The 27,275-nt window shown below is 39.5% G+C and overlaps 1 protein-coding gene across 2 annotated transcripts in view; it reads right to left on the reverse strand.

Moving 5' to 3' along the window:
- Nucleotides 1-631: 631 nt before the first annotated feature.
- trmt9b (tRNA methyltransferase 9B (putative)) overlaps nucleotides 632-27,275 on the reverse strand; it is a 38,655-nt gene continuing 12,011 nt past the window's right edge. The window contains exons 2-5 of one of the 2 annotated variants that reach the window (XM_062981527.1): nucleotides 14,702-14,856; nucleotides 13,476-13,649; nucleotides 9,433-10,611; nucleotides 632-2,943 (exon numbers count right to left, since the gene is read on the reverse strand). In XM_062981527.1, coding sequence (XP_062837597.1) covers nucleotides 9,593-10,611; nucleotides 13,476-13,649; nucleotides 14,702-14,855 — 1,347 coding nt within the window. In that variant the 5' untranslated portion in view covers nucleotide 14,856 and the 3' untranslated portion in view covers nucleotides 632-2,943; nucleotides 9,433-9,592. The remainder of the gene's footprint in view (nucleotides 2,944-9,432; nucleotides 10,612-13,475; nucleotides 13,650-14,701; nucleotides 14,857-27,275) is intronic. The other variant, XM_062981528.1, reaches the window with a different exon arrangement.

A 27,275-nucleotide genomic window follows, 5' to 3' on the forward strand; every position in this document is an offset into this window, starting at 1 on the left:
GACCACTGGTAATCCATGGATCTAAACTACGCTTCCTGTGTTTTCAGGGACATCATAATGGGGTTGTGATCTGGAAAAGGTTTTGGTTTGGGTAAAATATCTGTATACTTTACTAAATTAGCCATATTCTTAGAAATCCAGAACATATCTATTCTAGAAAAAGTTTCATGATACTTTCAGAAAAAAAGTGTAGTCTCCAGAATTTGGCTTCTACAAAATAGGGATTGTTTTCAGCCAAGCTCAATTTTATTAGTACGTTTCAATGAATAAGATGAGCATTCTTTAGGAGCAGGAACAACTCGTGATATATCGTAGTAATTTCAATGTGTTCTTTACTCTTCTATCCTTCTTCTAAATCAGAAGCAACCACTTCCTACCAGCCCCAAGCAATGATTTTCACTAGCATTGCCCATTTTTTCATAGCATTGCCACAAAAACCAATATTGGTTCCAACTATTCCACATTAAGGAAATCTCTCATGGAAACAAAGAATGAATGCTATGTTGGAAGTTGGCTCTTTGATCCAGAAGTGCACGTTTAATATGTTTTGTTTTCAAACCTAGAATCTTAAATGTCTTCAAACTTTTTTGAAAATGAGGTAACAAAAACATTAATTTTCCAAAGACATGTCTTTATGTTTGATAACATAAATAATCTTTATTAATCTATTGACAAACAGTTGAAAATCTGAACATTTTGAAGTTATGTAATGCTGAGCATTATAACATCTGCACAGATACTGTACTTATAGTAATGCGACTTGGTGCAAACTTGGACATTACAATACTGAATAGCTGCCAAACCAAAAACAAGGCAAAAGCTAACAAGTAATTTGTAGACATTTAGCTGAAGACCCTTAAGTTTTGAGTAAGTTTGCTGTTGCACTATACTACAAGCTAATAAATATGATCCCTTCCCCCCAGCACAGGAAATGCATAGCAATACCTTACAACAGTGCAGACCTATGATCCACAGGTTTTCAATATGGGGTCGATAGTGCAAATGTTGCAAGAGTAAAAGCAAGTCCTGTAAACAAAATCTCTTCATTGTACTAGCTATACTCTTGCAACCAAAAAGCTTTGCAAAGCAGCATATGATAAAGCAGCAAAAGTCAACAGAGAGCATATGGAACAGTTATACCATTGGCAACCCATTTGTGCTTTCAAGATCATCACCCCCCCTTCGTTCAGAGGGAATCCATTGAATTACATGTTGGAGAAAGCTCATGTCAACAGAATACAAATATTTACACCTAGAGATCCATAAAACGCAGTAACCTTTGAGAAAGGCTTAATATTTGGAGTTCTAAAAACTAAGGTTGTTCCACTCCAACCAACAATGCTTTTTATTGCAAATTACAATTTAGTAAAGAGAAAACTAAGCAATTTGGGACTGAGCTAGATTGCCCACTGTTGAGAAAATGGCTTTGGCTACTAGTTTGCAAAGTCCCAAACACTTAGTCTGGAGTACCTAAGACATCAATGCCCAATCCCATCATTACTTTTTTAAATGAACCAGAAATACTTTCTTAAACACTGTGTATGCCAAAATATGACAGCAGAGATCTACAAGAGTGTGTAAAGTGGGGTTCTAATACATCCTGCTTAACTTTGGATTTTTCTTCCAGAGATCCACAGAAGCCTTAATCCATACATCTTCTGGGAGGAGTTAAACATTATCTATTTCATACTTGCTCCTAATGATGATGGTTAGGTCAGAATACATTGGTTGTTACCTACTGCCTGACTTTGGAAATGCAGACTTTGTTAAACAAATGTTCAAGTAAAGCAGTTGATTGAGGGCAGCAGAAAAACTGCGAATGGTCAGCAAAATGAAGACAGTTTGTTTCTGATCCAGTGTCAAGTCGCCCTGCACTCCCGGCCCGCGCTCCCTGCAAGTCTTCAATTACAAATATGGTGTGTTTATCATTATTCCTTTTTTAACTTTAGAACAATTTGCAACAGATGTATTACATACCTTTTACACAAGGTACAAGAGATGTATGTGCAGCTTTTTTTTTGGTCAGCTATACAAAATTCCACTTTGTAAATTCCCCAGAAATTTAAGATTTCAAAGATGTCATCTCAGTCTTGATCTCCACTGCCCTATATCCCAGGATCCCATTGGTGGCACAATGGGTTAAACCCTTGTGCCGGCTGAACTGCTGACCTGTAAGTTAGGTTGCTGACCTGAAGGTTACCGGTTTGAATCCGCGAGGGGGTGAGCTCCCGTCCATCAGCTCTAGCTTTTGGGGACATAGGAGAAGCCTCCTAGCAGGATGGTAACACATCCAGGCATCCCCTGGGCAACGACTCTGCAGACGGCCAATTCTCTCACACCAGAAGCGACTTGCAGTATGTTCTGAAGTTGCTTCTGACACGATAAAAAAATCCCAGATTATCTGCTTTGAACTGGATTATATGAGTCTACACTGCCAGATAATTCTGACATAAGCAGATAATAATTGATCTGGTGAAATTTTTAAAATAATATTTTATAATGGATGTTTTTAATTAATTGTTTTAACTGTAATTGTTTTATTATTGTTGTAGTTGGCATCAAATGGTTGCCAGTTATGAAGCCACCCTGAGTCCCCCTCCTGTGGTGAGAAGGATGGGATATAAATGTATGAAATAAATCATAAACAAATAATAATAATCAGGGATCAGATCCTGGGATATAGGGCAGTACAGATCCAGCCTCAGTCGATTTTTACTAATTATCTTTAAGAAAACGTGCAAGATTGCTGCCCCCCTTTCCCTGAACCCTGGGAAACATTCTTATTTTAATGAAGGAAACAAACCAAGAAAGTTTTATGCATGATTTCACCATCTTATGGCATGGCTCCATTTATCTGGAAATCAAATATCTCTGAACAGGTCTGGTTGTTCTTTTCAACTCACCTCATTTTTGCTAAGCAGACTGCCTCTATCTTCTAAATTCCTACAGTGGAAAAAGGGCATACTGTTCTCAGATATGCAAGCAAAAAAGAAAAAAAGCTGATCTTTTATCACTATGGAAAATGTCATGCCTTTGCCATGGTATAGCATGTAATCATCATCATCATCATCATCATCATCATCATCTTTATTTATATTCCGCTCTATCTCCCTGGGGGGACTCAGAACGGATTAAAGAAACCTACATGGCAAACATTCATTGCTGTTACACCATGTACCCATTGTTATTCCAAGCACCATATACAGAAACAACACAGCTTTCTCTTGGCCAGGGCATAGGTCCTAATGTTCCACATCCCCACAACTTTGCTATTTTGTAAGCACAACTCATATAACATTCCCCTACAAACACATACCACACAATGCCCAGGGATTTTAGTTTACCCATATTGCTGTGTCCTTATCCACACTTTTTATGAGGCTATTCAAACACACTTTATAATGCTGAAGGACTTATCTGATTCTTTCCAAACATCAACAGAATGACTCTCCATTTAAGACAATGGTTCTCAACCTGTGGGTCCCCAGATATTTTGGCCTTCAATTCCCAGAAATCCTAACAGCTGGTAAACTGGCAGGGATTTCTAAGAGTTGTAGGCCAAATCACGTGGGGACCCACAGGTTGAGAGCCACTCATCTAAGCAGTCTTTGGTCTTCAGATGTGTTAGTACTCCATACACCTGTTATATTGTTTTTTTGATTTTGTGTTGCACTGTACATGATTATTTATTGTATTGTATAATTGTATTATGATATGTTGTTTTTATATTTTGCTATATTGTACTGTCCTGGGCATGGCCCCATGTAAGCCGCCCCGAGTCCCCATTGGGGAGATGGTGGCGGGGTATAAATAAATTATTATTATTATTATTATTATTATTATTATTATTATTATTATTATTACACCTGATTGCATGGCCAACTATCAGGAATTCTGGGAGCTGAAGTCCAAAACACCCAGAAGATAAAAAATGGGTGACCACTGCTCAACAGCAAGCCCCATCTCTGTATATGATGCAGATATTGACTGTAATTACAAAGCACTAGCCTACAAAATGAAACCCAATGGGAACATCCTATGACTGATGATACAGGAAGGCACCAAATTCTGCATAAATGGCATCCATAGTGGTACCCATTGGAGTAAATGGAGCCATTTGTCAGAATATTAACAAGATATTTCTGTTGACATAAAAGACCACTTGCACCCAACAAGAGAATCTTAGCATTCAATCTTGCAAATTTCTCAAGTGCCATTGACTTCATGAACAGCGGTTACAGCTCTCATTCTGAATACAAAGCCAGACTCTGACATCCTTAGAGTATCCTCACAATGATACAATGGTTTCAACCAAGGGCAACCTTGTCATCAAGTATTTGCTCACATTTATACACATTACTAAGGGGCATAATCAAAACGTATGCTTAGGATGCTTCAACAAACAAGCTGTTAATCCACGTCAGTTTTCTAAAGAGCTCTTTGCTAGTGAGAAATAGTGAAAAACACTATTTGCCGACAAAAGACATTGTCTACACAGAGGCAAGAATATTAATTGACATTTTGTTATGAGACAGGCCCTAGATTTAGTCTACAGTATTCTATAATGATTTGTCACTTCTTCATTAGCAAAACGGGGAAGCTTTAAGAATCTCACTTAAAGTATGGAAGACAATTTATTCGGAAATAGAAAATTCACTTGTTATTATTGCAACGATTACTCAAATAAGTCTTTCAAACATTTATTTTGATTGCTATCTAGCACAATACTTAATATTTTACATAATGTCACCAGGTCTTAAATATGTCACCCTACCATGCCATCAGGAGGAGAACTATAGTTTAAGAAAAAAAGTCAATTTCAAAGGCTGGTTTCTGATAGTGACTTGTTTCCTAAACAAGATGTGGATGAAATGTAGTGCTTTAGATGTCATTGAGAGCTCAACTCCTTGACAGGTATGCTGGCGAGGACTGAGGAGAGCTGCAAGTAAACAATATTTGAAGGGATGCACTTTGTCCACTCCTGCTCTAAACATACTTCAGATTGATTCCAATTATTGCCTGTTAAATCATGAAAGTTAAAGCTTCTAATCTCAAGCCCATTCTGAATTGGGGCATAATAATACAATTAATTTGCTTGAGCAGTAACAACATAACCATGATACAATGTTATGTGGCTATACGCAGCAACTCCTGGCCTGGCCCTTTCCCACTTATTAGGGAGCAGCCACTGCAACTGATGGGAGTCTGTTCCCCATCAGTTGGCAAGCAGCTGACTAACATTTCAATCTGTGTGAAAGGCAGAAGCAGGACCCTTGTCCCAATTCCCCCTCATGCTGGCCATTGCTCACAAGAGGTGGGTGGGCATGTTGGTCAACTATTTCCCAATTGGGGTTTTGTGCAATTTGCAGGCTACATGGTCATGTTCTAGCAGCATTTTCTCCTGACATTCCACCTGCATCTGTGGCTGGCATCTTCAGAAGATCTGGAATCTTCAGAAGATCCTCTGAAGGTGCCAACCACAGATGCAGACGAAATGTCAATATGCTGCTAGAAGACTTGATGAGTTCCAGCCAATAATGCTAAATTTCACATATGATACCCATAAAGGGTGGCATTTTTAGTATTCTTAATAAGTCATTACTTTCTGTGAGTTGCATTTAAGAAACATAATCCTAGTACCAAGCTTCTAGTTGACATCTACACTTCTGACAATTTTCCTAGGGTTACCATAGGCCTTGTAAAATTATTACTAGTGATGACACAGACACACCAGTGAGCTGGAGATGAAATATCACAATTTCTTTGTGCCCTCTCAAAACACCCCACAGATTGGTACTGGACAATCTGAATTAAGGATCATTTCGAATCTAAATTTCTAAATTTCTGAATCTAAATCTAAATCCAAATCAAAAGGCAAGGTGAACACCAGGGGAAGAAGCAGAGTCCTCTGGGTGCTATGTAACGGCAGATATCAGCATTAATCACACTGGATATGCTGGATTAACATTCCATAATATGAGAAGGACTATGCTTTCCACATCCCTGATATAGAGCTCTTGAAAATTCAAAAGACCACACTTTGTTGCATGCAACTGGATTTATGAAAACAAACTTCCCTGGTTCGCCTTCTCTTCATGAATGCCCCTCCAATTGTCTCCCTGCCAAAATGTAACTCTGAGTGTTCAAAAGCAGCTGAAATGGACAGCCTATGGAATAAAGATCCCTCAAAACCCCATATTAGTTTCTGCTATCAGAGCATCTTCTTATTTTTACGATGCCACCTGGTCAACTTTAATCTTCAGGGTTCTCAAGCCTTGTGCAGTACTTTGGAAGGGACTAAAACAGTGGATCTCAACCTGTGCTTCCCCAGATGTTTTGGCCTTCAACTCCCATAAGTCCTAACAGTTGGTAGGATGGCTGGAATTTCTGAGAATTGTAGGCCAAAACACCTGGGGACCCACAGGTTGAGAACCACTGGACTAGAAAGACTGCCATTGTGAAGGAACTAGGGCTAAGGTAGTAGTGGAAAATAGCAGTCAAAACAGAGAGTTCAGACAAGGGGAAAGTTCAAAAGGGAAATGCCTGGTAACAAGCAGGCACAGGAGGGGGGAGACGCAGGAGAAGGGATTGGCTGCTGAGAAAAGCAGGTGCAAAAATACTGATAAGAGCTGGTGCTAAAAGGGACTAAATGAAGAGAAAGATGAGACACAAATAGAAGGAAATAGCCTGAAAATAGCCCATGTGCATGCTCAAGGTTTTGACCATAAAACTGAGCTGTATCTCAGTATTGTGTGGCACTTTGTTCTGTTCACCCGGCAGGGTGATTTGATCAAATAAACCTGTTGAACAATCTCCTTGCATCCAGTGTTTGGATAGAGAGACCTTGGAGGTTTGGGGGCCATTTATGAATAGAGGGACACGGGACCTTGTCCCAACATTTTGATCACAGGATGGAGAAGTCACCTGCCTACCTGCATGTCCCTAACTGTGGACCCAGCTCAAAATGTTGATACAGCTGATGTTTGTAGTATCTAACATACAATTGTAGTATGCCAATAACCTACAAGGTCTTCTTCAAAATACGCATGTTGTGATCCTTGCTCTGCAAAAGCAGAGGGAACAAAATTATTTTAAATAAAGGAAATAAATATCACAAAAATGATAACGAGAAACGTTGCAGAAGCGGGCCATTTTGAGTAAGGAACCTAAAGAAGACACAAGCCACAACAGTTTCAACAGGACTCCGATGCCTTTAACAATTAGATAGGCTGCTAAAGTACATATAACCATAGTGTCAGGAACTGAGTTATATATTTGGAGGCTTCCTAACAGCACTGTGAAACAAGTTCTATTGTTTGTTCATTGCTACAATGGCTAGCTATAACTATACACTGTAGATAGCAAGTTGTGTTTTAATCCCAAAACAAACAGTGTTTGGTTAATTTGTAAGAAGCTGTGTGTGATTTTAATGGATGGAAGAATACTGAAACTTTGTTGCTGCCCATGAAATTCTACTGCAACTTATTTGGAGGCTTTTCTCAGCTTCTAAATGCAGCAATAGTCAAATCTACACTAGTAGAATTCTTTCTTGTTACACAAAGATACTCCACTGGGAAAGCTTACTGAGCTCACTAATGAAAAACTTGACAAGGGAATAGAAAAAATCTAGGACGCATGGCAATTCAGTAGGAGTTGAGCCCTAACGTATGATGTACATCAGGGATTAAAATTGTACAGCATGACTACTGGTCAGGCATCTATGGAGCTGAGGTCTAAAACATTTGAAAAGCGGAAGTTTGAGAAACTCTGGTGCAAATTATTCTTACAAAATCAACATCTTTCCTGATTGAACCAACTGAAGAAGGTTTCACAAAAATCCTTATTTGAATGGTAAGTCACAAACCAACAAAATACTAATAAGCATTTGATCATTTAAAATAGAATAATGCAAAACAAAGGCTGCTGTACATATTTGACTTTAACTACAATTCTATATATATGTACCAGGAAATAATGGCACTAATTATAGTGACATTTATTTCTGTGCAACAGGCATTGTACTGAATATTTCTGTGCCCATCTTTTTTGGTGGCAACAAAGTACACAGTAAGTTCCGGGGATAAAATTGTCCCCAGACCAAACAAAGTTGCCCACTCTTGGTTTAAGACAACTTGTTGGAATCATAAACCCATGGTTTAAATATGGCATGTTTCACTTAGTCATGGTTACAACGAGCAAAAACTGTCAAGATTCAAGAATAACAAGCTGGAATTGCATTGTTTTAATTTTATTATGACTACATTCTAATATAAAAATAAATGTATGTATGTAATAAATGGCTACAACTGAAGGGGAAGAACTCCCGATCTCTTTAATATTCCATCAGAAGCTGAATCTTATTTTTAGAGGCTTTCATTGTATAAAATATTCTATAGGAGTTGGAGCCAATTTGGATAACAAGTTTTTAAAAACTATTCTAAAAAGTAAAAGCCTGTGGACAGCATGGACATTATTGAACAACAATATTCAACAAGAGACATCTGCATATGTTAATATCTCTATGTTTGGGGATAGAGATCTACAGTATTTTGTACTTTATTTCCCCAAATCCCCTTGCCAAAATAGCCAGTGCTGAATGGAAGTCAATCTACATGGGCCATAGATGGTGATATTGATCTGGAGTGGGACACTCTGGATTAGTGCTGCTGGAGTCTACATGATCAGTCGCTGAGCTGGCCCAGTGGTGGGATGAAGTCCATACAGCCCAGTGGTGCCAAATCCAGTTCAGATCAGTCTTTCCTTTCCCCTCTTGTCTTTAGCTTAGCAGCAATCACTGGGCATTAAGACTGCTGGTGGTTGTTGCTTATCGCACCCACTGACAATAGATGGAAGTGACACGAGACAGGAGAAGGAGGAAAGGAGGAATCATATTTTCCTTCTCCCCCCCCCCCCCTTCCTTCTCTGATCAGTCCATCACTCTGGTTAGTGTTAGTGGATGCCACAAGTGACAACAACCAGTTTCATGACCAGTGGCTGTTGCTGAACCAATGATGAGAGGACAATGGTAAGTGCCATCCTCTGTCCCTGGATGACCTAAGTCTGGGGAAAGTAGGATGTCTCTAGAGCTTCAGGGACACTCCAGAGTAATATGCAGACTTGCTCCATGATAAGGGAAATGGATCCCATGTGCTATGTGGATAGAATGGAGTCCATTCTTTCCTACCCCAACTCACTTGGCCCATGTAGAATGGCCCTGGGAGATGGTCACTACTAAGGGGTGGCCACCAACTTGGTAAATTTCTGCTCATGGTAGATATTGTCAACAGAACAATTTGTGGGGAGAGGATGAAAAAAGCTCTCCTTCCTTATCTTACATGAAGTTTTATTTATTTTAAAAAAGGTTTTTGAAACACAAAACAGATCTTGTAAAAGCAATATAAAACTATGACAAATATTATTTGTAACACACACCTGTGTTTCCTCAAAATGCCTAGTACCTTCTTCCCCCTCCATGACATCCTTTAAGTGCATGTTATACCGATGCACATAGAATGGTGGCAAAAATTGAATGAAGGTCTCTAAAATTCCACAGGAAGCAGTATATGAGAGCTGTTTTCTTCATAGTTCATCTCTACTGTGGTTCATCCATCTTTTTCACAATAATGCACCAGTTCCCATGATCATAGCTTGAACTTAGTACATGAACCTCAGGCACATTTTCTTCAAGCAAAGCAAACAACTCCCCTTCCCGAAATACATGGTAGTAACGCATGAAGGCTTTTGCATCCTTTCCAAGATCGGCCTGGTTTCCCACCGCCACAGCAGCATCTACAACAAACTCACTAGAGCTAACTGAAGAAGTCCTTTTGATGTGTTTTCCTGGAAAGGGTTGAGTATTGCTTGAATGGATATAACCATTGTTTATGTTTCTAACAGGACTACTGAGAAATGAGGCATCACCACCGTGGCTTTGGACTAGTGCAGGAGGCTCGCCATTAAAATCTCTCATAGACCTCGAAGCTGCCAGCCATTCCATTTTCTTGCAAGCCATATGCTTCATGAACACTTCATCATAGTCAACAGGTTCTTTCAACAATGACCCATGGCAACCTAGGTCTAAGCTGCAGTGTCTTGATGGCTGAATTGATACAGTGCTGTTTGTCCACCCAACTGTGTTCTTCAATGATTCCATTTTTTCATTCTGTTTACTCAAAGCTGACTCATCTAGGGATCTAGAGGAAAACCAAGAACGGAAAGATCTCCCAAGGCCCCTGTAAAATCGGTTTTCTGCCTCATTAGAGATTTTCATACAGCAGGCTTCAGCTAAGCAGCCATCAGTCCTTTGGGGATGTTTCAGATCAAGAGTAAGAGGGTAGCTGTATTTAGAACCCATTAGTTGGTGTGAATGTATGGACTGAGAACTTCCTGTATGTGCAATATCAGTGTTATGTCCAACCTTATTGGATTCAGAAAGCAACTGGGAGCACAAGGCTTTGTTCCATGGAACAAACACATCTTGTTTCTCAAAGTGCCGATTCTTTTGTTCCATCGCCCAAACGTAAATCATCATCTGGCCTCCAGGTACTAGCACCCTGGCCATTTCTTTTATTGCTTTGATTCGTCTTTGTTTGGTGGAGAAATGGTGAATCACTGCAAAAGTACCAAAAAGATATTACATGTTCAGAGAAATGTGAATTATGCAAAGAAAATATTAAAATTCTGCACCAAGTAAAGCTAAGTTCTGCAGCCTGTATGCATACAATAAATCTGAATGTTTCTATTGTTTTGAATAGTTAATTAGCAATTTTATCAGTATGTATAATTTTAACTTGTTTTGCTAGTCTCAGGAGAGCCAAAAGGCTATATCAGTCACTAAATCCCTGCCACCTGACACCTAGAATTTGGCTATTGCTTTGTCTTCTGATGAATTAATTCTGCTTGACACTATCTTAAATGCCATGGTTTAATGCTAAAGAAACAAGGGAATTGTAATTTTTCAAAGCCTTTAGCCTTTCTTGCCAGAGCACCAGTGTCTCACAGAATGGAGACAAGGTCTGGGACCATGATGAACCCACAAGAATAAAGTCATCATATCCATTACCAGCTTTTTTGTCTTATTTTTTATCCAGTTCCTAAAATGGGCAGAACTTCATTTCTGACTGTCCCTAGATTTTTATTACACTTTAGAGATTCAACCTGTAATTTGTTATTCAACTTGATCAATCAAAGATTTTAAATATTCGATGGTTCTTGAAGAGTGAAATATTGGTATATTTCCCAGTCTCAGAAAGGAACATATATAATTCAGTGCTAAAAGATCTCTTTGGGTTGTTGTGTGTCTTTCGGGCTGTGTGGCCATGTTCCAGAAGCATTCTCTCCTGACGTTTCGCCCACATCTATGGCAGTCATCCTCAGAGGTTGTGAGGTATGGAGAAAACTAAGCAAAGAGGTAAATATATATCTGTGGAAAGTCTAGGGTGAGAGAGGTCAGTGTGAATGTTGTGTAGTTAATCACTTTAATTAGCATTGAAAAGCTTATCTGCTGTCTTCTTCCTGCCTCTGGGGCATCCTTTGTTTAGAGTTGTTAACTGCCCTAGGTTGATTCATGTCTGGAAATCCTCTGTTTTCAGAGTATTGCTTTTTATTTACTGTTCTGATTCTTGAGTTTTTTAATACTGGTAGCCAGATTTTGTTCATTTTCATGGTTTCTTCCTTTCTGTTGAAGTTGTCCACATGCTTGTGGATTTCAATGGCTTCTCTGTGTAGTCTGACATGATAGTTGTTAGAATGGTCCAGCATTTTTGTGTTCTCAAATAGTATTCTGTGTCCAGGCTGGTTCATCAAATGCTCTGCTATGGCTGATTTCTCTGGTTGAATTAGTCTGCAGTGCCTTTCATGTTCTTTGACTCTTGTTTGGGCGCTGCGTTTGGTGGTCCCTATGTAGACTTGTCCACAGCTGCATGGTATCCGGTAGACTCCTGCAGAAGAGAGAGGATCCCTCTTGTCCTTCGCTGACCGTAGCATTTGTTGGATTTTCTTCGTGGGTCTGTAGATAGTTTGTAGGTTGTGCTTCTTCATCAGCTTCCCTATGCGGTCAGTAGTTCCCTTGATGTATGGTAAGAACACCTTTCCTCTGGGTGGATCTTTGTCTTGACTCTCATGGCTTGTTCTTGGCCTTGCAGCTCTTCTGATGTCTGTGGTGGAGTATCCATTGGCCTGTAGAGCCCAGTTTAGGTGGTTGAGTTCACCTTGGAGGAGGTGAGGTTCGCAGATTCTTTGTGCACGGTCTGTCAGGGCTTTGAATGTGCTCCTTTTTTGACTTGGGTGATGGTTGGAGTTTTTATGAAGGTATCTATCTGTGTGTGTAGGTTTTCTGTAAACTGTGTGGCCCAATTGTTGATTGGGTTTGCGGATGACCAGAACATCTAGAAATGGCAGTTTTCCTTCCTTTTCTTTTTCCATGGTGAATTGGATGTTTGGGTGGATGCTGTTAAGATGGTCCAGGAACTTGCTGAGTTCTTCCTCTCCATGGCTCCAAATCGTGAAGGTGTCATCTACGTATCTGAACCAAACAGTTGGCTTTTTTGGTGCTGTTTCTAGGGCCTGTTTTTCAAAGTATTCCATATAGAAATTTGCTACTACTGGGCTGAGAGGGCTCCCCATGGCCACTCCATCCTTCTGTTCATTGAATCCAGTGTCCCACTGAAAGTAGCTAGTGGTGGTTTTCTCCATACCTCACAACCTCTGAGGATGCCTGCCATAGATGTGGGCGAAACGTCAGGAGAGAATGCTTCTGGAACATGGCCACACAGCCCGAAAGACACACAACAACCCTGTGATCCTGGCCATGAAAGCCTTCGACAACACATTAAAAGATCTCTTTGTTTTTCTAGGTAGGTAGGTAGATAGAAGAAAGTAAAATGTTATACTGGAAACATATTTTTTCCTACCCTTACTCTGCAAATCAAGAGGGAGAACCAAATGTTTTACCCTCCAATTTCCATCAGCCAGTAACAGATTATCGTATTTGCAATTCAAAATATCTAAGGAACCAATAATATTATGTTTCAGGCTCTGTTCATGTAAGATGTAAAGGAACCCAAACAAAATGATATATCAGGGAGATAATCTGCAAGGAATCCATTACACTAGTTGAATTCAGTTAACTATAACTGTGTCGCAATTAATCCAATGAACATTTTGATCTGCAATCTCATTCACTATATCTGGCATACCACATCACAAAATAAATTATATTCTGTATCTCAACTTTTTAATGCTTGCAGAAGGAAATAAATATACTATACACATGATACCAATAACAGCTAATCTCCTTGAAGGTCCCCAGTTCCAAATTTGGCACAATCATTAAAAGGATTTGGTAGCAGGTGACATAAAAGACCTTTACCTGGGACCTTGGAGAGATGCTCCTAGCTGGCATACATATGATAAGAAACTAGGCAATCACTCTGACATGGTATCTTTCAGACCTTCAAGTTATCAAATTATCTTACCTCCCACAGAGATGACTGCATTGAAGCACTGGCCACGAAAAGGAAGATTAAGGTTATCACAGACCATCACTTCACAACCTTTGGTCTTTGCAATTTCAACCAACGGGCCACAATAATCGCATCCGAGGTTATATACTTGACTGTTGACACCAAGGTATTTTCCAGTCCCACAACCTTAAAGAAGTAAAATGCACATACATCAAATTTTGCTGTACTGCTAGGAAAATAAAACATAGCAAAATATATACATTTTCTCTGTTCAAACATACTGAAGATAACAGCAGATTAACATTATGTTTGAATGTGTTCCTGGAATAAAGAAGTTGCCAGAAATAATTTTCTATAAAAAACACAATAAAATTATTTCAAAATAACAATATAAAATTAACATTACAATCGGCTCTGCACAAAGGCCTTTAGAGCATTTAATGCCCATCTCCAAAAACAGATGGACTCAGTTCCTTGCCTGCTGTGATTCAGTAAGCATTGCTCATTCTGGCATGCCCGTGAGCTTGGCCAACATTTTAGACAGCCATTAAACAGGCTTAGCATTGTGGGTTGGTATGATCAGTCACTTGCCAATGGCCCACAGTTTGGAAAAAGGTTCATCCTGACCCAAATGCTGGATCATTTCTTCATTCTCAGCAAGAGTCGTGTCGGGCAACAGTAAAAGGGCAGTATAAGGAATGTGATTTTCCACTGTGTCCGGTAAGCACACACTTGCTAAGAAACCAGAGATCAGCTTAGATTTTATACTTTAAGACCTAGGACACAAAAGCATTGCAACTATTTCAGAAGTCTCTGAGTTAGAGGACTATTTCCTGTTGTGAAGAGTGCTTGGATCAGATTGGCAGGGCTTCTTAGAACATAAGGTAGGTGACACTCACCTCACTTTTTGGCATCTGTAAAATCAAAAAATGGCAATTTGTCCAGGCCTTCTTCCCACCAGCATTTGTAGAACTGAGTGCTCTTAATTAATATGAAAATGTGTATAAAATTCATGATTTAATGTAGAGAAACTCATAAGCTAGTGGACACAAAAACTTATTCTATGTCTACACTGCCAGATAATCTGGGATAAACAGAAAACCTGGGATCAGATCCTGGGATATAAAGCCTGTCTGGAAGGGCCGAGAATCACAGAGTTGGATGAGGCCAAATGGGACATCCAACTCCATCTCCAGCCATCTTTGTGCTAAGTAACAACAACCACAGAAACAACTTACCTATATCTGCAATGAGACTACCAGGCTTTTGTTCCAGCAGAAACTGTCGAACACGAGGCCATGCTTTGCCCTGAAGATCATTGAAGTAGGTGGCTGTGCTTTCATAGACACTATGTACATGTTGCTTTTCTAGCTGGGAAGCTTCATGTTCCATCCTGCAGGAAACAATGACCACATGCACATCAAACAACATGAATAGTGTGTACTCAAGTTAAATTCAAGAAACACAGCAAGGGAGAGGTCCTCCCCAAATATACAAGTAGTCCATATTCTGACAAGAAGTTACAACTCTTCCAAGCAGTATCTTACATTTCTTTTCAAAGCTTTATTTGTTACCAAACAAGCCAGTTGTTTGTTATGCACTTTCACAGCACTTCTCCGTGCTCTTCTCAGCCGCAGTTTCTGCCTGCCTTCTGCTGCAAAATCTAACCTGATGCCGTAATCTAATCCTTCCAGTAGACAACAAGTACTCACTGGTCTAAACACAGGCTCTGTTTATTACCAATTTGCTCCTTTTATCCAAGTGACATTAGTGCTGACATTTCTGCAGATTTTGAAAAAATTACCTGTTGAATTACAACTCCCAGAATACCTGGCCATCAGTCAGCCATGGTAGCTTCTGAAAAATATGCTTAGTAGTTTTGTTCCTGGGACTCTAGTTGTTGTTAAGTACATATATCACCTCATTTGTATTATCAGATCCATACCAACCGAAAATGGGCACTGGCATGGCAGTAACACAAACTGTATAGACTGTTCACATGGTAACAGCTTCCCTCTACCTGTTTTATGACCTAGGTTTTTAAAATCTTTTTCCCCCAGAATATGAACTGGAAAGACTTTGCTCACTTCATGAAGGTTAGCTTGCAAAGTATCGGCTAAAAACACCCAATTGCAGTTCTACTGAACTTACAATTTTACATGAGGAAGGAGAATGGAACAAAGGGTGAAAAACCCATTACTTTAAATCAGACAGAGCAGGCTAAAGCTTGTTTGCCTGAACATCTCCAAGGAAGCAACCAATACATAAAAGCATACAGAAGTACAGCACTCAAGAGCTATATGAAACACTAGCACATAGATCAAACGTCTTAATTTCAATACTACTGCAGTTATGATCCATTCATTGTATAAACTACCACTGTTAATAGAAATATGTATTATCTAAGAATCTGACAGAATAGTGTGATTGTAGTAAGTTTTTTATCGTGTCAGAAGCTACTTGAGAACATGCTGCAAGTTGCTCCTGGTGTGAGAGAATTGGCTGTCTACAGAGATGTTGCCCAAGAGATGCCCGGATGTGTTACTGGGAGGCTTCTCTCATGTCCCCACAAGCTACAGCTGACAGACAAGAGCTCACTCCGTCTTGTGGAATCGAACCGGCAACCTTTGGGTCAGCAACCCAATGGCTTGGGCCCTGCCTATCTCCATGATCGCATCTTCCCCTATGAACCGTGCAGACCTTGAGATCGGCCGGGGAGGCCCTCCTCTCGCTCCCACCACCGTCCCAAGCGAAGTTGGTGGGGACAAGGGAGCGGGCCTTCTTGGTAGTGGCACCCCGGCTCTGGAATGTCCTCTCTAAGGAGATTAGGCAAGCCCCTACTCTGTATACCTTTCGTAAGGAGCTCAAAACCTGGTGGTTTCAGCAGGTTTTTGAATGAACCTATTTTGGTTATACCACCGACCTATGGCCCTGAAATATGCTGTACAGTCTCATCTATTGGATCATGTTAACTTATTGGATTATTGATCCTCCTCTCCTGATTGAAAGTTGTTGTGATTGTCATGGGTTGTTATTTTAGTGTAAAGGTTTATTTTTGTGTAATGTGTTTTTATACTGTTTATATACTGCATGTTGTTGTATTTATTGATGGAAACCACCCTGAGTCCCTTCAGGGAGATAGGGGGGTATATAAAGAAAGTTTTATTATTATTATTATTTATTCAGGTCAGCAGTTCACAAGGGTTTAACCCCCTGCGGCGCCACTGCAGCTCCTATTGTAATAAGTGTTGGGCTAAGACTCTGAGAAACCAATGCCCAAATTCCCACTCAGCTATGGAAGCCTACTGGACGACCTTGTGAATGTCAAACTTTCTCAGCCTGAAAAGGCAATATTAATACCTCTTGCCAAGAAAGTCCTATGATGGGCTTGCCCTAAATCCACGTTGACTTGAAGAAATAGAACAATAAGGATCATACAGACTTATCAAAGCATATTTCTCTCACTACTATTCTGGTTTTAGTGTTCAGTGCAATCCACAAACTACTTATTGTATAAACTCATTTATAAGTCTAGAAATTTTAGTCAAATATCAACCCAAAATACCTAGGTCAATTATCCACTGCATCTTAAGCCTGATTTTAAAAAATGAATTATCCTCTTTTCTGAGTAGAGTAATGAAGGCAAGAGCTTGATTCATCCCAGGAGAATCTAAAAGCACTTACGTCTTCTACTCTCTCTGCCTTCCAGCCTTTTTGAACATCTAGAAGAAAAATGGTAGTGGTTCCTTGGCACTTCCCATCAATTGAGAACTGAAAGAGTAGAATGGGTCAGTGTTTCTCCTACGTTCTCTTAAGCTTTTGTCTTTTGTCACTCTGCTCAGAGAAGGGAATGGTTCCTTTTTTAAAGAGTTAATTGTGTACATTAACTTTTATCAGAAAATAAAACATCTCCTTTTCTGAGCAAAGCGGCGAAAGCCTTTTTAAAAATGCCAGATTGGGAAAATGGCGCTGGCAGTGTCCAAGGACAGCTAGCCCTGAGATGGCACTGGGCTTTCCCCTTTCTCCATGAAATTATCCTTGATATATTCGTAACAAAATCAATAACGTTCGTGCCAGAATGTATACTTGACTTATACATTAATTGACTTACATACCCATATATACAGTAACAGTTTCTCTGTTTAAGCCAACTTGATGTCATTGAACGTAGTAAGAATAATCATTCTTAAGTGGTTTGTAGACAGAAGCCAAATGTTCTTTTAGCTCATTCAGAAATATCTCTTTCCATTCTTGCACGTCTTGAACATAGTTGCTTACACGAAGTGCAAATGACGTTACAGAATTGCCAAGTTAGGCCAACAATGCATTGTTGTACCTTAACTGTAGCTTAAAGTCACTCCTGAAGTAAAACCCAAAGTCAATATAGATTTGTTCCAGTTTTACTTGTTAAAACAGAGTAAAACAGAGTATCTAACCATCTGGCAAGGTGCAAGTCAGGTAAGAAATTCAAACTGATTCTGGATGAATGGGTAGCATGTTCCTGACAGGATACAGCAAAGGATAATTCATGAGAGTCTTGAAGGAGAATCCAACAGTATCTGGGAACTTCAGATATAGATTATAATACCAACCTCAGTTTCAGCCTATATAATTAAAATATGCCCAAATCAACATTTTTCTTAATGAAGACAAGCTTCTATTTCTACAGTATGGTAGTCCTATCTATAACTGTGATAGAAGTTTAATGAGCTCTTAGTATCCACTGGAGTTTGGTTCTAGGACCCAAACCCACTATATTCAATGGAGTGGTAAAATGGCATGCTTTGTATAAAATGGTAAAATTAAAATTTGATTTTTGGATCTGTTTCTTTGTAAATATGCTTAAGCTATGAATAGTTGAACCTGTGGATACAGAGGACTATCTTTTTGTGATCCATGCATTCGGATGCCATTGTTTTTTCGTGTGTACTGAACTCTGGTGGAATACACTGGTTCTTTACATCGTGGAATACACTGGTTCTTTACATCCATTCATCACTTCACGTGGAGAGTCTTTATAATGCTGTCCAAAGAGGTGGGTAACTAGAAAGTGCCAAAGATTTTACAGAATGATACAGAGTGTGTGTCCCAGCAACAATTTTATATAGTTATATTTTGAGTAGAGGCTCTACAAAGAGAGACAATTTCAGCACATCCATATTAACACAAACTTGTACTCACCAAGCAAAACTGATTGACAGCACAGTAAGAACAAACCAATGAAAACATACATATTTTGACACATTGGTAAAAAGTTTCTCCAGTCCATTGGGAGGGGAATAGTCCTTTAGTTAATTCACTGGGATAGGTGATTTCCCTTGCCAACTTCATTGGCCTTAAAGGGTAGAACCGATGTAAAAAGGCAGGTTGAAAAATCTAGGAAAGCTGTCCCACCTGCCTCCTACCATTGTCAGCCTTAGGACCTCATCACATTGAGGTCCAAAGAGTGGGTGATAGTGGGGGGATTTTCCAGGCAGTGTGACAAATCCAGCAGGCTGTAGGGGAACCTGTTGCCCTGCATCGCCCCCCTTACCCATCCTGTAGAGGAAAGCATCAACGCCCACCTTCTCCCATCACACTGTTCTTTTCTATGAGAAGTGTCCTAGAATGCTTGGAGGACACTTGGAGGACACTACAAGTACGGAGCCCCACTGGAAGTAGCCCTACATTGTCTGATGGGTTCTGGCAGGCTCCATGCTTCCAGTGTCCTCCAAGTGTCCTAGAATACTTTAAAAGATAATGTGATGGGGTCCTTAGCTGGCCAGATTTCTGAAGTAAAAAATTATCTACCACTTTACTCCCAACCTCACATGTCCCTCAAAAGACTCAGGATTTCCCTCTTGGTTGCTGGAACTAATAGTAATATCAGTAATTAATGTTCAAAAACGTGTAACGTATCACTTTGGGAACCCTGCATTGTGAGGCTATAGATAAATTAAAGCAAACCATTTTATTTAGTAAATACTAAATAGTAGTAGTAGTAATAGTAATAATAATAATAATAACAACAACAACAACAACAACTAGGGACTCGGGGTAGCTTACAAGATATAGAAAGTAAGTGATCATTCTTTGAACTGTTGTACTAAGACTCATGAAGCAGTAAAAATGGTGTATGTGTTCCTTTGGAAATCCTAGGGAAGAATTGAGGATCTTACCTGCCTCTAAGGTCCGATCTACACTGCCATATAAAATACAGATTATCTACTTTGAACTGGATTATATGGCAGTGTAGAAGGGGTCGGAGAGGCATCTGATTAGATATAGGCAGGAAAAGGTAGAAAGACAATAATGAAGTAGAAAGGCTTTTGTTTTGATCTAGCAGAACTTTATCAGGGAAAATTCTAACACAGTAGAACTTAGATGGTGAATCTGTGGATATAAAATCTATAGATACAGAGAGCAGACTGTACATGATTGTGTATACACTACACTACTGCCTTACTATTGAATTCTTCCTGAAAGTTTTCTGCATATGACAGAGGATAGCAGGGAAGGAACGGGTGTTTTCTATCATACTGCAATTCCTTTGAGATCACAGCAACACATCTCTGCATGGGAGCATGGAGGGTTTGGTTCTCAATCATACACTGGGGTTTGGAGCAGGCAGAAGCTCCCAAGGCAGGGAGACCTGTGTGTCTTGCCAGACAACATGTCATTCAAACAAATTTAATAACAGCAACAACAATAATACATTGTCTTTTATGTCCTCAAATGGATGGATTAGCATTATAATAGTGTTCCATTATTAATCAGCTTTCTGCCACTGTTTATTTCTTCCACTGCAATTGTCCTTTCAGTCGCTTCACAGTATCTTATCCTGGTTGCCTAGCAAAACACATTGAGCTCTGTAATCTTTTTTCCCATCTCATATCCAAGAACTCTGGTTTGAAATGAAATGTACATTTAAGTTTAGAGTATATAGTCAAACCCATAAGCAAAAGCCATCTTATGTTGGAATCCAAAACAGTAGTAATGCTACTAGGACAGTGGTTCCCAACCTTTTTTTGACCAGGGACCACTTGAACAGGGACCACTTTCAGCAGGGACCACTCTCCAACATTAGTACCAAAAGGGTTATGAATCAGGTTTTGGTCAATTTTAGATTCAATTTGATTATTTGGGGTGCTGATTCAGAAAACTGCATTGGATAGACCACATCAGCTCGAATTTCTGATACAGAACATATGCCATCCAGTAGTCACCATCTGCTTGCCCACAGAAAACCATATTGAATAATCTAGAGCTAATGTGGTCTATCCAATGCAATTTTCTGAATTAGCACCCAAATAACCCCAGGAACAGGCCAAAAAACAGACACCAATGTGCCCTTGCTTCCAGGTGCACATGAAATGGCTCCCCTCAGGGGGAAGGAGAGGAGGAGAAGCAGCAGTCAGGAGGCTTGTTGTTGCGCCTTTTGTGGGTAGTCAGCCTCTCCCCTCCAGACATCCCAATTGCCTTGGCACTATAAGAGGGTTTTGTGAGACCAGTTGCTCTCATTGCTACAGTGTAGCAAAGGTTAGGCCGCGGCCTATATTTTAGTCCTTGGGGATCACTGGTGGTCCATGGACCACAGTTTGGGAACTAGGAACATAGTCTCCTACCTCACAGAAGCACACAATCCCAACTTGGATATATAGTCCCAACAGGTAGATACGTTAGTAGACAGACTCAGATAGATGATAGAAAAAAAACTATGCTTTACATTCTCAGACTGATATCACTCCATTAATCCCACCATTTAATATTTCTAGTCAAGGGTTATTCCAAATGAGGCAAACTATTGGGGGGAGATTCTGCATGGAATATAAAGTAAACAAAGAAAAAAGTTAATAAATGTATAGAGAAAGTATATATGAACAAACAAATGATACGTATAGAAAGGAAATCAAGACAAACTACTTTGGCAAACATACTGCATGATCAGTAAAAAAAAAAACAGAAGGAAGAGCTGAAAGGGAGACTATCTGAAAATGATTACAGAATGGGACACTGAAAATGTAATTTGAGGACTTACGTTTTGTTGCTCAGGAACAGGCGCTTCAAACAAATACCATCAAGACAAATATTGAAAAAATAACTACGGATAATAAATGTTGTCTATGTAAAGAAAAAGATGAAACTGTTGACTGCCATATCGGTTTGCACAGCAAAGCCTGAATACAATGTTATGATAAATTGGTGACAACAATACATTGGAATTTATGCAAAAAATTATTTACCATCTGCAAAGAGCTGGTGGGAACAGAAGCCTAAAAAAGTCGACAAAAAGGTTACATAAAAACCCCAATGGACTTTAAGATTCAGACTGACAAACAATTAGATCATATGTGCCTCTTCAAAAAAGAGACCCAGGGGACAAAATCGTAGCAAAATTCTTCTCCATGTGGGAAACTGTAGGAGCCATACAATGGCCCATAAACTGTACTTTTTCCAGCCTTCCTCCAATGCCACAATGAAACCTAAGATTGCTATCTAATGCTATAATGAAACTTAAGATTGCTATCACTATTGCTAACCTGTTTGCCAATTTTTGAAGCTCGCTCAATCTCTTTTTACAATTTATACCCATTTCATGCCCTCTGTTATTATATTCAGATACCCGTAAACGCATCATAAGACTGTGGGTGAGGTTTACTTTATTTCAGATGTTTATATTATAAGTGATGGTTTGAGAGATTTTTTAAAAAATTAATTATTTGTCCACAGTCAATTCCATTTACGCATAAACCTGTTGCTTGAGTGCGCATGGATTTTTAAGAACAACATTAAACTAGAATTTCCCAAACATAGCAATGTGTTTTACTTTGTTTGTTCAATATCATTCTATCAAATAAAAAGCAGGGGTTTCACCTATCTGTGAAGGGGGGACCTACAAGGCAGAATGAATACTGAAACACTTGTGAGCATTTTCAATGAGGAAATGAGTCATTAGTCTTTCAGATTCAGCACAAACACATTCTTCTTTGTTCACTTGAAATCTAATTGCTTTTCAACTTTTTCTGCAGAACTTGGGGGAAAGTATGTGTGTGTGTTCAAACAATTAACATTTTTCTGTTTTATGTGGGAAAACCTTCTGCCATTCCCAATTTCAAAAACTATTACTGCCTAAAGCAGAGCAGCAAAAGGTTACCCCAGATATTCAAATTAATAATAATTTGCTGCCCTTTCATGACACCCCAAATTTGCTGCCTGAGCCAATCAATTCACTCTGGGTAAGGGTAGGAGCTGGATCCAACCTTTTCCCATGGCCATTATAATATGTGATTATGTATAAGAGTTGACATTTTTTTTCTCCATACATATAAACAGTGTCCATGTTCTTGATAGGAAATGATAGTCATAGCTATTTATATAATGCCACTGAATCACATGCATTTTACACAAGATCCTTGTCCTTTCTGCTTTATTATTTCTTGTTCATCTAAAACAGGCATGGGCAAACGAAGGCCCGTGGGCCTGACACAGCCCCCTGGGCACTTACCTCCAGCCCTCCTCATTTTCCCTCTCCTCTCGGCATAAGGATGCCGCGGGGGAGGAAGGCATAAGGACCCTCCTCCTGGCATAAGGATGACCCGGGTCTGGCACGCCCAGCAGGTGCTTGCTCGCCCATCCTCCCAGGCTGGCCCCAGAAAAAAAATTTGCCTATGCCTGATATAAAACCAGTAGTATAGCAAGACATATTAACTATATCAGTTGCTTGCCTATAGAATAGCAAATGTGAAGCATATAACAGTCTTAGAATGCACCAAATAGTCATAGGCTAATACAACAGTAGTAGTAAGTATCGTGTTTCACTGAAAATAAGACAGTGTCTTATATTAATTTTTGTTCCCAAAGATGCACTAGGTCTTATTTTCAGGTGATGTCTCATTTTTCCTTGAAGAAGAATTCACATTTATTGTTGAACAAAAAAATGAACATTATATACTGTCCAGTAGTTGTCATCACAAACCAGCATAACCAGACAAACTGTGAATCCTATCAAGAATTTCTTGTTACTACCATTATTTCCATGTACAACAATCTATGGTACATACATTTGCCGATCCTGTATGCTCTGGTGTTCTGTTTGGCAGGCATACTTCCAAACACACACTTTGCTAGGTTTTACTTTCAAGGGGGGCCTTATATTGAGCAATTCAGCAAAACCTCTACTAGGTCTTATTTTCAGAGGATGTCTTATTTTCAGGGAAACAGGGTAGTAGCTACAATTGAAGCAGCTCATGTGAAAAAGAAATGTTAGGCATTCAGACTTAGGTCCAGTGCAGCTGTAGGTTGAGCCAAAGGAAATAATTGTTCAGACATAACGGAGATTAAAAATCGTTATCCAATATTTCTGAAATGCAACAGATTGGTGAAGGATAATATTATGCTCCTATAAACATTTCTAAAAATAAGATGTGTCAGTCTGTCGCACAGACTCTTTCTACATATAAATTTATTTATTTATTTACAGCATTTATATTCCGCCCTTCTCACCCCGAAGGGGACTCAGGGCAGGTCACATTACACATATAGGCAAACATTCAATGCCTTTTAACATAGAACAAAGACAAACAAACATAGGCTCCGAGGGGCCTCGAACTCATGACCTCCTGGTCAGAGTATTCATTGCAGTTAATTGCAGCTGGCTTGCTCTCCCGCTTGCGCCACAGCCCGGGCCTAAATAAATAAATAAAGTTTTTTTTCTATTGCTGCTACTGAAATTAGTGTGTGTCTTACCATCGATGGTATTTTAGAATCAAGAAAATACAGCATATTGTAGCCTGTGAAAAAGAGGCCATTCTCTTCCTACTTGCAACCTCTTCACATGCGCTACTAGAATTGCTAAGTATCGCCGCAGATTGCACCTATCTAGGCGGCACCCACCCAAGGGGTTTGGGGACCTGTTGCTTTATGATCTCTGCATATCTATGCTGTAACTACATAGTTATAGCCACCTGATACCACTTATTATGGCTCAATCCAACAAAACCTTGTGTGTAGATTGGCGTGGTACTCAAAAATCTCTGCTAGAAAATTCTAGTACTTCCCTTGAAATACACCGCATGAGTTCTTTAGCAGAAATTCTGAATGCTTCATCAAATTATGAATCCCAAGAATCCACACAATGCAGCCATAGCAGTTAAAAACGGTATGAGACTGTTATAAGTACGCAGTGAAGATACAGTCTAAGTACAAGAGTCCAAAGACTGCACTAACATATTCCCCATACAGACCCGTTCTCTTTCTCAATAGTTTAGACATCAACATTCCCAGATCTCAGGGATTGGATCTTCTACTCTGTTCCTTAGGAAGAATCTCTGGGTAAGAACATTACCTAGAAAAGAACATGATTGTATATTAAGTAGGGTTGTGCGTTCGGGGTAAACCTTGTCCCGTTTCGTGTCCCAACTTTTGTTGGGGGCCCCAATCTGTTTTTGGGACCCTCCCAAAATCGGGAGGGTGTTTTCAGTTTGGGGCCCCAAAAATTAGACCATTATTGGGGGGGCTTCCTACCCACTGGCTCCCCTTTAATTCTTCTTACCTGGCACCTGCTATTTCTACTCTAGAGTAAGAAGCGCTCAGTGTGCCTGCAGTCGAGCTCCGGGCCTACCTGCACGCCCTACTACACACTCTCTTTCCAAGGCAAAGAGGTAAGTTAAGCTGCACAAGAATGTAGGCTTTCGTGTGGAGAAGATTTTCATGCAGGGAGGGGGCTTCCTATTTCGTGCTCCCAAAGAAACAGAAGACACGAAAGAAACAGTAGAAACAGTAGGAACAAATTCAGCACATAACTCTAATATTAACATATCATGGAAAATGTTTACGATATCATGCAAAATGATATCCACCTGAGAATCCACCAGGTCCGACACCCTATGATATTAGAAAATGTTGTCCTCAAGTCTTGAGCTTTTGCCTTGAAATTTCAGGGTTTTGGACAGAACTGATGGGGGCAAGCCTACATATTGCTACTTTTAGACCCATCATATCCCAATCTCATTCTCTTCTGCTATTCCAAAGCATTTCAAAGCTTTCTTGAAACACTAACTCAGCATTTCTACTTCTATTGCACTTTGCTTCTGGTTTTATCTAATTTAATTCTGTGCCCTTAAAAGGTTCGTGGCTAGCAGAAAGTTTGTTTAAAAATATCCGTTTTACCCACCATGCAATCTGTTAGGCCAGGAATATCTTGGACTGCTTTATTCTTGCCAGTCATTATTCAATTTTCAAAAACAAATGAACTCTGACAGGAGGGCTAATCCTTTACCAACAAACTAAATGAGGAAGATTTTTAATTGAGTTTAAAACTGAGACTTCAATGTGCATTGTATCAACATCAATAGTACAATCATTCTCTAACGACAGTAAATCTGTCTGAGCTAAAAAATTTAAAACTATGGCATGCAATGCATTATTGATCGACTTTATATGGGATGGCAATTATAGCCGATGCTTTTTTCTGTTCACAACAAGATTAAAAGTACTGTGATTATTCTTTGATGTTGCCGAGCTAATTAAAAGTGTACTTGCTGCCACTGACTTTTTAATGTGAAGGAATATATTATCTGCTGTGGATGATTCATGCATTGAAGTATCCATCCCAACTTCCAAGCTGTTGTTTTAGATTAGATTTTATTATCTAACCTACTGAAACAGTATTAAATATTAACAAAATAGCATTGAAATTGGGTTCATCACCAATTAATTATTCAATGTTCCCTTGGTACATAGTATTTAAATAACAATGCTTACAAAGTTTAAGATCCAGTTTTGTACAAAGGATTGAGTGCAAGAGACATTAGTGAGGGAATTCAGTTGTCTCTTTTGGATCAAGTATAAAACTTTGTCAGTGCGGTTTTATTTATCGTGTCAGAAGAAAATTGAGGATACTATTATAATGTATTTAAAAAAACGAGGTTAAAAACTTCGCATTATACTAGATTTCCTTTGACCAGAAGCTGACTACTCGGAGTGCCTCTGGTGTCACTGTGAGAAGATACTTCACTGTGCATGTGGCAGGGTTCAGGTTGCATTGTAGTAAGTTGTTGTGGTTCAGTCTGATTGATGAAGGGGGATTTGGGTTTATGCAGGCTGATCCAGGAAATGTTGAAAGCTCTGAATTGTCAGTGGAAGGCTATGAATTGTCAGAGGGCGCAGGCTAGCAGGGAAGCAGAAGTTGTTGATAAATAGAATAGTAGTGAAGCAGAAATTAGTGATAAGGGTGACCTTTCACAGGATTCCGAACATCAACAAGTCCGAGGTGGCTCTGGCAGCGAATCAGAGGAGTCTTCCTTAGATAGAGATACAGGGTTAAGATTAAGAGATCATCATCCCAGACGTTCTCTTATAATAGCTGGCAAACGTGTGGGAACTCAAGGACAAAGGAATGTTTTTTTAGCCTGTAAGCATGGTTAAATAAGAGAGAAACTGGGAAAGATTTCAGACGAAGCAACGTTGGTTTTGGGAAGCTAAGTTCCTGCCTTTCTATGCTCATGGAATATAATTCTTGCTTTTGTTCATGCTTGGATCCTGTTTTGGATTGCATTTTGGAGTTCATGCTGCCTTGTTTTCATGACTGATTGGCTGTATTAGAGACTTTGAACTATATTCTACAGATTGCCTTTACATTTGGATTATTCTTTTCACTGACTGCCTTTACATTTGGATTATTGCTTTCTTTACTCCTTTTTATTCAGACTTTGCTATCTTTTATCAATAAACCATAAAAAACCAAGTCTGCTGTGATGGAGTATGTGTTAAGAGCAAGGTGAACCAGCACTGAGGAGCAACTCTTCTCCACATTCGCATGTCGTGGACTCCACT

This window comes from Anolis carolinensis, chromosome 5 (assembly GCF_035594765.1).
Source record: "Anolis carolinensis isolate JA03-04 chromosome 5, rAnoCar3.1.pri, whole genome shotgun sequence".
NCBI lineage: Eukaryota > Metazoa > Chordata > Lepidosauria > Squamata > Dactyloidae > Anolis > Anolis carolinensis.